General features: G+C 40.4%; 1 protein-coding gene across 5 annotated transcripts in view; it reads left to right on the top strand.

The window, feature by feature from the left end:
- Positions 1 to 12,367, top strand: part of LOC121957495 (inactive phospholipase C-like protein 2) — a 40,177-nt gene that overhangs the window by 23,271 nt on the left and 4,539 nt on the right. For 4 of the 5 annotated variants that reach the window (XR_015779560.1, XR_015779558.1, XR_015779559.1 and 1 more), the window contains exons 10-12: positions 1,182 to 1,257; positions 10,126 to 10,235; positions 10,452 to 10,627. Coding sequence is in view for 1 of the 5 variants with exons in the window: in XM_042506090.2 (XP_042362024.2) it covers positions 1,182 to 1,257; positions 10,126 to 10,235; positions 10,452 to 10,628 (363 nt within the window). In the remaining 4 variants the exon portion in view is untranslated. Of the gene's footprint in view, positions 1 to 1,181; positions 1,258 to 10,125; positions 10,236 to 10,451; positions 12,294 to 12,367 lie in introns of those variants that run through there. The other variant, XM_042506090.2, reaches the window with a different exon arrangement.

Here is a 12,367-nt window from a genome sequence, read left to right as displayed (position 1 = left end):
GTACTTTTTAAATTGATATTTGCTCAAAGTGCACTTGTTCGTGTTTCATATTAGATATTCCCCAGGAGTCTCTTGGGTTCGGATGATGGACAGTCAGTATGAATTGCCAATTTGGAGATACTGTCCAGAGAGAATAGTGATGTGAGCGAGTGTGTGTGTGTGTGTGTGTTTGTGTGTGTGTGTGTGTGTGTGTGTGTGTGTGTGTGTGTGTGTGTGTGTGTGTGTGTGTGTGTGTGTGTGTGTGTGTGTGTGTGTGTTGTGAGTGAGAGTTTTTGTAGCTAGAAACAGGCTGTAGTGGAGACAAATGGGTCTGTTTCTGGTCTTATTAAGTTATGATTAAGGTTTTAGTGTATAAATTGTGACACTTTAATTTAACTAGGGTTGTTTGTCACTGCTATGCAACTAGTGTCTGCACGTGTGACTGTCTATGTGTGCAGAAAGAATGTATGATCGTGTGTGTGTGTGTGTGTGTGTTTGTGTTTAGCCACTTCCGTTTCCAGCCAAGCGGATCAGAGTTGAAAAAGCTTGCTGAATACCATTAGCATAGATTTGAATGTCGTTCGCCCTAAATGGATTCCACACCTCAATCCTGATGCCTGGAGGGAGAGGCAGAGAACAGAGATATGAAATGAGGATGAGAGAGAGAGAGTGTGTGTGTGTCTTATTGAATTGGATCTGGCCAAATTTATGTACTGTAGTTAATCCCTTATTTGTCAAACAGTGTTTTTTTTTCCCACTGAGGGGTCACGTCCCACGGGTTTTGTGAGAGGAGGTGCAGAATTAATCAGGCCGAAGCTACTCGTGTCATTCCTGTGTGTGTGTGTGGTCATTACTTTGAAGGACCTGTCACAATGGTCCCTGTGGGTGCCTTCACGAGTATATATATATATATGTCTGCTGTGCATTTTGTGGTAAAACAGCATAAAGAGTAAACTCTAATTGGCTATTTCAGTGAATTTAACAATTGTTGACATGCAAAAACGTCACAATAGTGTTTTATCTAATTATAAATGCTCACCTCCCATGTGATTTACCTCAATTTAATGTGGAGTAAATTGTATTCTTTTACAGCTGACTATAAAACAGACTGTGTATGTGCTTAAATGTGTGATTTACACACAAAAACAAGAAGGGTTTATGGTGTGTGTGTTTCATGCTAATATGTGTGTCCCTGTCTGCAGATGGTCCAGGCAAGCAGAGCAGTGATCGAGCTCTCCGGTGGAATCTATGACAAGATCCTGCATATACAGACAATGGGTGTGTAGACTGTGTGTGTGTGTTGCTTGTCAGTGTGTGTATGATATGATGCTAGAGCGTGTGTTGTAATGTGTGTGTAGAGACCAGGCAGTGCCTGTGTTCCCTGTCTGCTCATGACAACTCCCACACAGCCTCTTCAGCGGTGCCGTTCTCCACACTGCAGTGGCTGCTTTTGTCATTAACTTAACGCCCTTCCACTCAGTTCCTCTCCTATTTTTATTTCCTTGCTTTTCATGTCCATCCCTGTCTTTCCTGTTATGGTCTCTCCTTCTCTTCTCTTCTCTCCTCTTTCTTGCCCTCTCCTTCCCACTCCTCGCATTCTCATTAATTTTCTCTCTTCTGATGTCCTTGTATGCTCTTTCCTTTTCTTTCCTCCTATGCTCTCTCCTCTCCCCTTCACCGTTCCTCTTGTTTCTTTCCCTTCCATGCATTGCCTTTTCCTGTATCCTCCTTTTGGGCCTCATGCAGCAACATTCCCTTAAATTTCTCTTATATTTTCTCTTAATTTTCTGAAAAGAGAAAAATATAAAAGAAGTCAACTACAGATGCACCAAACGTTCTCAACCATCCAAATCTGATCATACCCAGGTATGCTAAGTGCTGAATCCCACTTGATCAAAAGTCATCTATTAGCGGAGGTAATGCAACTTAAACACTATTTACAGGCAGGTGTGCATGTGTGTCCATGTGCAAAGACTCTGGCACATGACCAACAGATGGAGAGGAACGTCTGCAGTAGTGAAATTGATATAGATCTACTGTTAAAAAAACTTAAAGTGTATAGGGAAAATATATTGAAGTATTAAAAGTAAAAGTATGCATTCAAAAAGGCTTAAATAACTTAAATTAATCAAAATAATTTAAATATTTTAAAGGAAAAGTAATAAGTCCTCATACATACATATGAGAAACTGGAACCATGAAATGTTTTTGCATGAAAAATGACTGACACGATTATAAACGATTGCTTGCCAATAAATTTTCTTATTGATCGTCTAATTATTTCAGCTGCACTTGTATATTTTCATTAGGTTTGTGCACAAAAATCTTTAATGTTTAAGTTGTTATCTCAGTTCCTCAGATTTGTACTTAAGTGCAGTACTTGAGTACTTAGTTACATTCCAGCACTCAACAGAGGGACGCACAATAACTGAAATTACAGTGGCTAGGATTAATTATCTGGTCATTATATTTTCTCTGAAACATGATCTAAATTCAAGTAGATGATATTCATGCATTTTTAAAAAAAAAAATGTATTAAAAAAATTAAAAAACACATTTTTCCTTGCGCTGGGCAACAAATTGTGGCCTGTGAAACAAGATGTTTTTCTCTTATTCCGGTACGAGTACTCTCAACCACTTGTAAAATTTTCTCTCACCTAAGAGAAGAGCAACGATAAGAAAACACTGGTGAATCCTAAAAAATAATGGGTGCTAATAAATTAAGAAAAAAATGTAAAGAAAATAAGAGTAAATTTCTTTGTATGTTGTTTATGGTATGAGGCTTCTCTTCTCTTTATATCCCCTCCTTTTTTGTTTACTTTCTTTTCCTTGTATTTGCTCTCCTAGCCTTTACCTGTCTTCTATCCTGTTTCCTTTCTTGTCCTACCCTCTTTTCTCATTCTCTTACCTTCCCTTTCATTTTCTTTCCTCTTCTGCACTTTCCTCTCCTCTCCTGTTCTCTCCTCTCCCACCATATTTTTCCTATCCCATCCTCTGCAGACATCTGCCGAATCAACAGTGCCACACGGGGTTAAATGAGTCTTTTTACTGGCCCAGTTCATCTGTATGTTTTGGACGGAGGGGGTTTAAATTGGCCGTGCTCTCGCCATCGATCACCCTTCATTCTGTTACGCGAAGGGCACCATATCTGACCGACTTATATCATCCTGTGATCTTTGGCAGAGGTTTGTTTATTTCAGCAGGGCCCCCTGGGTCATCTGACATTAGTCAGCCAGACTGTCGTCAGAGTGGCAATAAACAACCCACAAACACACCAACACACACACTTTACCCACATCTCCTCTGCCACCCCGATTTAGTCCACAGCTGTCACCCAGGAGACAATGTGATTGACATCTGGAGGTGTTCACCAGTGGCTGGGAGAGAAAAAATAAACACATTAATGTTATTTATAAGACTCTCTAGGTGCAGGATTTTAAAAAGCTGCAGTAACAGATGTCATGTTTTTTTTTTTTTTTAAAAAAAAAAAAAAAAGACAATTGGGACGTATATGTATTTAAGCATCTTTGGTTTTTATGAGAGTTTTGTGAGTGGAAATGCATGAAATTTGTCCGCTTTTCAGTATCGCCTTAGAGAGACACGTGAAAAGAAAAGAGGAGACGAAGGAGAAAGTACGGTGAACCTGAAGTGAATTGATATTTTGAGAGGAAGATGATGGTTCAATTGGGGCCATTGTGGAGAGAGAAAAAGTGCTTGACGGAGATGAATGTTGTTTACAAATTTGCACTCTGCTTCACTTTGCTCCCAGAAAACTCATTGCATTCTCCACTGAACTTTATTTTAGGTTTTCTGAACCTGCAGCATCGCTTACTGGTCAAATAATCTGTGACACATTCATCCGTTTTGCTGCTTGGACTGCAGCTGAGGCCGTCTGCTGCTGAGATACCATGCAACCGTGTTGTACTGTATCATACTTTTATTTCACATGTGATAACTTGTAGTATTATTAGTAAGTGAGATTTGAAAGGGAGATAATTTAGTCCGGTGCCAGTATGTTCATCTGATTAAAAGCTGCTGCAGAGCCCGAGGCCTGATCTCATGAACAAAGCTCTTTCTGTGTGTACAGAGTAAAGATGGTGATCAGGTGATCCCGAGGTGGAGGTCTTCCTCACAGTCTTGGAATAAGGGGTGGGCAGCGAGGAGGCATAAACGGGTCACTCAGAGGAAGCCATGGGATGGCTTGTGGCAGAGACGGATGTCTGCTAGTTACATCAGAGCAGAGGGTTGAAACGTAGAGGGAGAAAAAAGCCGTGGGAAGATGGATGGCAGAGATAGATAGCTAGAGGCAATGCTGGGAGGAGGACAAGAACACCAAGGGAGAAGAAAGAGTGAATCCACCTTCGTATCAAAATGTGTTGGTGTGTTAAAGGGCCAGTTTATCCAAATGTTAAAAAACACTTACTTCTAGTGGTATAGCCATGCAGTTAATTTGGATTTTATTTGGTCAGATTTGGAGATGTCTGTCTCTTAATCACTTAAAAAAGTATTCATAAGAAGAAACTTAAAGGAATACTTCACCTGCAAATGAAAATTTGTCTGTCACTCACTCACTCCGTGTTTTTGAAGAAAACTTTATTTCTCTTACATGCCTCTACGGTGAAGGGAGAATCCAAAAACTTCCAAAAATTCTTGATGAATTGAAGTCATCAACAGCAAAACTAAATGAAAACATGTTTACAAAATCTCACACAACTCTTACGCTATAATCCAAGTCTCATTCATCCAGCGGTATGCTTAGTACTTGCTGAAGAGATAGACCTTTCTGATGGGAAACAGAACTAAAAGTGAACCTTATGTATGCTCCTCTCAGAGCCAGACTCTTCGTGACGAAACCATAATTTAACCTTCCTGAACAGCGCAGCTGCTGGTCTACCACTGCCTTGATCGGTTAGTTTGTTTATTGTGTGACTTTGGTGTTTTAAAGGGTTAGTTCTGATTCAGCAAAGTCACACAATAACACAAACTATTAGGCAGCTGTAGACCAGCAGCTTAGAGCTTCAGCAGGGTGAAATTACTGTTTTTGTTAGTGGAGTCTGGCATTGAAAAAAGCATTAATAAGTTTTACTTTTAGTTCAGTTCCCTGCCTGAAAGGGCTGTCTGTTTGGGAAGTACTGAGCATATGACTAATTAAATGAAACCTAGATTATACAGGACGAGTTGTTTAAAGTTTGTTCATTTTGCTGTTTTTAAACTTGTACCCCTATGAAGTCAGTTCATCAAACATTTATCTGTTTTTTCTATTCTTCATTGATCGTGGAGGCATTTGAGAAATAAAAGTTTTCTTTACAGATTTTATAGGGTAAGTAATTGACAAATAAATGGTCATTTTGAGGAAGTAAACCTTTAACACCAAGCTGAAAAGCGTAGTTTTGCTGCTGTCTCTAGATTCTAGACCCAACAACACCCATCAGTGATGCCACAGCATATTGTTACATCACTGCATCAAGGTGAGAATTTAAACCATTGGAGGTCAGATTAAAAAAAACTGAGATTTTCGGGGGGGGTTATGCTGCTCTTAGTCATGTGTCTTTCCAAAGACAATGTCCTCATTACTCTGGATAATCCAGACAATACAGTGTGGCTCCATTTCGTTGCTAGAAAGTAGCTCAGATGAAAGCTGTTCACAGTTAGGTCAGTGGTTTATCCACAGTAGTTCTTGGAAGAGGCTGTTTTTTATTTCACCTCTCTTTAGAAGAGGTAGGCTACTCTTACAAGCTCGGCATTTAAAGCCAGTACCACTAAAGGTACATACAACAGCATACAACCTACACTCAATTTTTGAGGCCGATATTGATTCTTTTAATGATCATTGGACTTTTTCTGATCAATATTATTTAAATTGACTATTTAAGAATATAAACAAGATGCTAAAATTGGCATTTTTATAATCTAAAAAATGTTAAAACATGAGTGCAGAACATTTTGAAATCCACGCACATACAGTGTGGAAAAAGAAAGAGAAAAATGTGAATAAATGGGCCACGAAACATAATGGGTGAACATGCTTCTATACAGAGCATCCAGAGGAGTCACTGAATGTTTTGATGATTAAGAAAATGATGTGAATCATATGCTGTGGCCTTCACACCCACCAGATTTCAATCCGCTCTCCGCCAACATCACTGAAACACCAAATAAGGGGATATCATTTGGAAGAATGCTCTTTTTTGTAATTTGGGTGAACTGACCCTTTAAGAACATCAGCTGAGCAGCTGCTTTTCCTCCAGGGCCCTGACCTGTATCGTGGTGAGGCTCACATCTGGATATATAAATAGATTTCGCACTTCAAGTCATGCTGCTGAATATATAATATATATGCCTGATTGCTTCTTAATGACGCCAAGCTGGAAGTCAGATCTGAAGGTTTTCTTTTCCCCATCACGACCCCTCACAGCTCAGACAGAGGACAGGAAGTGAAGGTGTAGCACTTCCTGCTACGTCCTGTTTTGCCAGCCCTGAAGGTTTTTTAAGCCCCTGGGTCAGGACCATGTTTGTCTGCAACTGTATGTACACTGTCCCAGTACTGGCTTGGAAATAATGTTCTCTCCATTGGCTTCACTTGGCTTCACAGGGAAACACACACACACACGCACACACTCACACAGACACACTCCCATTACAGTGGCACGTAGGCTTCGAGTTGCCTAGCAACCACGCGGTAAAGGTTATTATCCAGGCAACTTCTGTAGGTGTGTGTGAACATGGAGCAGCGACAACGTATGTGTGTGCAGGTGTGAGTCTGTGTTTGCAGACGTTTAGTGACAGGGAGGGACTATTTGTGAGGAATTGTTAAATTATACTCGCATCCAATCTGTTTACTCTTTTCCTGTGTGTGTGTGTGTGTGTGTGTGTGTGTGTGTGTGTGTGTGTGTGTGTGTGTGTGTGTGTGTGTGTGTGTGTGTGTGTGTGTGTGGTCCAGAGCTTGGCGCGTTTAACGTCTGGGCTCTCGTTGATGGCTCACAGTGATGTGTGCCCCGTGTTAACCCACTTCCGGGTTTCCATGGTAACAGTAGGACAGTGGCCCGGGGCAGTCAGAGGAAGCCAGACACACAACACAACTCATTGCACACACTCTAACTAGCCGGCAGCCTGACTTCTGTGACGCTCTGTCTTTCTCTCTCTTCCTCTCTCTCTATCTTTCCTCATCTGTCTCTCAGATTTTCCATCCACTTACATTCCACTGCGATTGCTCATTCCTTGTTTCTCTCTCTCTCTCTCTGATGCTTATGTCTGATTCAACAAGAAGAGATCAATTAGAAGTTTATAACAATTAATTGAGGGCAGCAACGAAAAAGGACTTTGGCAATCAGGCTCCATTGATGTGAAGCATCTTCGTTAAGCGTAGGCAGTACGAAGACAGGAGATAATGCAGGACTCCCTGGAGTCTAGACAACAGAGTAAAACCTGCAGGAGGATGATGGAATCTCACAGACCGATTGGTTTTATAAATGTCAGGCAAAAAGGTCATTAATCAAATATGACGATGTCAAAATTTGTGAATGTAATTAAGAGAAATAAAGACAAAAGTTTAGAGACATTATCTTCCTGTAAGTGGGGGTCCTGCAATGTGTGGGAACAACTTATTAAATCTTACATTATTAACCCTTTAACACTTGAATCAACATCAGTTTTCTCGCGTGCTGCATTCAGACGCGTTTTAATAGCATTTAAACCTCTTAAACCTGGGAAATTTTCTTTCTTTCAAAATCATGGGAAAAAACATAATGAGCCACTTAGCAAGAACTCTCCCACAAACTGCAACAAATTGGTAGAAGGTGACTTTTGATGGATTTTTAGATATTATTAAAAATGTTCAAAATGTACATTTATTTTTCTCTTAATTGTATATGTAAAATGATGTTGCAGAAAAGAAAAAATAGCATTTTCTTGTTTCTTTTTTTGGTTGTTTTTTTGTAGTTTTTTCCCAGGTAATTTTGTTGTAACTTTTCACCTTTTTTTTGCTCATTTTTGGGCCAGTCTTTTGTAAGGTTGCTTGTCGTCCTCTCTGCGCAGGTTTCAAAGGGTTAATAGGCATAGAGCCAAGCCCAGCTAACAAAAACTGTATTAGACACAGGGCATTACGTTTCAACATTCAGAGTATTATTGAGCGGTCGTGAATATTGACTCGTCTGTTTTTTGTGAACAGTGTTTACTGATCACACACACTGCAAAAGACAGGCAGATATGTTGCTCAACTTCAGCTTGTTGGACAAAGTATACAAGCCATCATCAGCCTGTTTTCACAGCCGTGGCTCAGTGTAGATCTGGCTTGTTTTTCTTGCTCTTTTCACGAACCAAGCGGCTGATCACAAGTGTGGTAGGAGTGAAAGTTTGAGTGACACACTTTCTGAGGTCCATTAGGACTGTTCACTATTGTGTAATATGTGGTGGTGGTGGTGATGTTTTGTTAAATGGTGAGTGGGCTTTAATATCTGAAAGAGACAAGACCAGTGTGCTCTCCGCTTTAACTGATGAGTACACAGAAAATTCATCCCTGTGTCCCTGTTTAATTACAGCTACAGTACTCTCATGCATACACTGTTGTTGAGTGACTACAGTTGCTTTAATTTAATTGAGAAAAGAAAACCTGTCACACCTTTAAGTTATGTGTGGCCAAATTAACACAACATTATTTAAAAATGGTGATTATGTGTCATTTGGGATACAGGGCTATGAGAGAATGGGAGACTATCCTGCACAAAATTACTGCATCAATGGATTCTTCACCTGAAACTTCAAGGAAAAAAATGTGGTTATGCGAACTACATTTTAATAGTATTTCACTGTCATAAAATTGACTTAATTCATAAGCCAAATAATAAAACACAAGAGCAGTGGTGCCACTAAGGGGGGCCATGAGAGTGGACACCCTGACACAATGGCAGGCCCCACCATAAATAGACTTGTTTCCAGTAGATGTTTTATTCCTTACAATGAATGAAATGAAATAAAGTTAATGCTGTTTTTTGTCTTTAAAAGAAAAAGAAAACTAAGAACAGTGAAAGGCCTGATACCTGTACCAATACATAACACATTAAAACAGGATTGTTGTAGCACTCAAAATGTTAACTGTAGCGTTATTAGTCCATGCCAGCGTTTCCCCCACTTTTCCAACATGTTTTATGTTTATGGTTTTTGCTGCAACGCCACTGGATTAATTGATCAGCTGGAGCAGGGGGAGATCTAAAACATGTAGGACAAGTGGTGCTCGAGAAGAGGTTCGGGAAATGCTGGTCTGTGCAGTTTATTGTATATAATGGACGTAGCTGCTGTGACATCACCCACTGGTTTGTGGAATGCTGCTTTCAAGCCTCAAGTTTGGCATTGTGGCTGCTGCCATCTTGTTTTTTCAGCTTGTCACTCAAAGCTGCCATGCCCTTACTTACGCACAACTTTTATTCCACAATAAAAATGTATATGGATGAATAAAAAGTCATCCCCCGTACAGTTGTCATGAACGGGGAAATTAGCTATGGAGAGCAAAGCAGGTTTTTTGGTCCATGCTGAGAACTTGTTTATTGCTGCTGCAAAGCTGAGCATTTTAAGACGGCGATCTGTAGGGATTGACTTGTTTCTGTAGCCAGCCTCAAGTGGCCATCAGGGGAACTGCAGAACTTCAACGTTGGCTTTCTTTGTCAGTCACGGAGGTTGCTGGTTGGTCTATGCTTGTAATTAGTAACATTAACTGTACAATACGAAACCAAAGTATGTATACTACAACAGCATAATAGCATCCCTAAAATTGAGTTATGGCTTTTTGAGCCAAGCAAACAGCGTGATAACATACTCACAATGACTGGTGGCACAAGGGTGGAAATGAGAGGATCATCACAGTAAGTACAATTTATCCTCTGAGGGCCATAAATGTCTGCACAAAATTTCATGGCAATCCATCCAGTAGTTGTTGAGATATTTAGTCTGCACCACAGTGATGGAGCGAGTGACTGACATCGCCAAAAAGTTTTACAAAACAAAAAAATTCTAGTTTGAATGGTGCTTATTACACACATTACATCTTCACAGAAAACATGGACGATTTTGTTTTCTCTGTTCACACAAATAGAGGTACAAAGTACAAAGCATCGTCCTCTAACCTGCTGTGGTTGTGTGTATTCTCGGCTCTAGCCATGGAGTTTCATGAGAAGCTGCAGAGTCTGGCGGCGAAGGAGGGGCTGAGGGGTCGCAAGGTCAGCCGGGCACTGGAGAGTTTCAGCTGGAACATCACCATCCTTAAGGTCAGCAACACACACAAGCACTCATATAGTCACAAAAACCCAAATAACTCCAGGCGCAGACCATTAGAACATGTTTTGGCCTCTAGCTAGTTGCTCATCTTTTTTGCTCTCTTTTTTAACTTCCCTCCCTCCACTTCTGCCCTCTGTCCTCATCTCTCCTCGCTGCCCCGTACTCCCTCACTTCTCTCCTGATTTCCTGTTTTTTCTCCCTCTCAGGGTCAAGCTGACCTGCTGAAGCACGCCAAGGCTGAAGTCCAGGAGAACATGAAGCAGGTCCACGACGCTGCTTTGACTGGAAACCTCACCAAGGAGAGTCAAGGGGTAAGGAGAGTCCGCTCACAAACACGACGAGGCCAGGATGACAAATCCAACACAAGAGGACCCTCGGCATAGTAAGCAAATGAAAGAGGGCATGACCAAATTGCCATCGTAGCTGCTGTGACAAACCCTTTTTCGTCTTATTAAAAATTCCAAGGTCTTACTCCGCCTTAGTGTCTAACTCTCACAATGCTATGGGAGAACTATAGCAAGTACTGTGTTTTTAAAAGAGAAAAACAGAAGAGTTGATGAATGTAAACGTCTTCGGAAAGCAGCCACTGTCCACCCACCTGTCGCGAATGACACTCAAGAGCAGCAGAAGTGCTGGTGAGAGGAGACGGGAGACAAATGACGCCTGGGAGATGAATGTAGTTAGATGTGAAGCCAAGGTTGTTTGTGTTACATTAAACTGTAAATACAACAAATGTCTATCAACCTCTCCGTATGTGCAATGTGTCTTGAAGAGGGAGGAAAAATTTGTCATTTTTCTTGCACAGAGTGCGATGACTCAAAGCTCTGCCAAAAGATGTTCAAAATCTTTCAAAAACTTTTGAAAAACTGCCACCTCCACATGTTAGCAGCTTGTGCTTCACAACGCAGCCATCAAACAATACAAATCAAGGAAACAAATCAATACTGGGTTAAAAGGAACACATGTTCTTGATTATATTGATAGGAGATATGCTGGAATATATGGTTGTTTATGGTATATTAACGTTATAACTCTTGGACCACTGCAGCCCCTTTATATCACTCTCCAACTTATTTCTATTAAAGGGACAGTTCACATCAAAATCAAATATACATATTTTTAATATTACCCCTAGTGCTATTTTATCAATCTTTGTTGCAGAGTGTTGGCGATATTTGCTTTCTCTCAGATATAGTGGAACTAGATGGCACTCAACTTGTGGTGCTCAAAGCACCAAAAAAAATACATTTGAAAAACTCAACATCAATGTTTTTTTCCATAAATCATGACCCATTTACTCATAATCCACAGACTGTGTTGTGAGCACTTTCATGGAGGAAATGTTTTCTGTCTACCAAACTAGCCCCAACCATCTGTATTACTGGGCAGAATAAGACGTGAATCCTGCGTTGTGATACAGTTGGCGGATGTAGTATGGTAGAAAGAAAATAGTTCCTACTAGCTGAGCTAGTTCCATTACACTGGAGAGAGGGAGATATCGCTGCAGCTGATATCTCCAACACTCGCAACTCACACCAAAACCATCTAGATTGATTTAATAGCACACAGGTAAGAGGAAGAATATGTATTTTTGATTTTGGGGTGAACAGTCTATTCAAGCATTTGTAGGTCCTGGATTGCTGCTTTTCATCCAATCACCTTGAGGTCCTTTGTCTTGCCACAAAACCCTCCACTTCACCCTCTAAATATTGTTGTCTCACATACAGTATTATATATTTTTGTATTTTCCTGAAGCCCTCGTGCTAATTAAACCACTTGCCATAATGATCAACTCCAGACCTGTAAATGTCTGCCTCTAGGGAACAAACAATGTTATGTTAAAAGTGCTTAATTTGTGTGCAAAACACTGTACAGTATTTTACTATGTAATTTCAATCCTTTTGCTGTAAAAAATATTTTACATAAGTTATTGATCCTGAATGAAAACATTCCAGTTGTCGGTGCAGTGGATGAGGCTCGTCCGGTTTGGCTCTGTAAAAGGTTGCAGCTCACGATTACAGAAATAAACTAGTTTTTAAATGACTGATGCTCACGTGTCCGGTACTGATTTTTGCTTTGATGTGCATTTATCAATACGGACACAAGAAGCAAGCCCTACAGC

Source organism: Plectropomus leopardus, chromosome 17, assembly GCF_026936395.1.
Source record: "Plectropomus leopardus strain MGB_pleo_1.0 chromosome 17, ASM2693639v1, whole genome shotgun sequence".
Classification (NCBI taxonomy): Eukaryota; Metazoa; Chordata; class Actinopteri; order Perciformes; family Serranidae; genus Plectropomus; species Plectropomus leopardus.
This window is presented reverse-complemented; position numbering and strand designations above follow the sequence as displayed.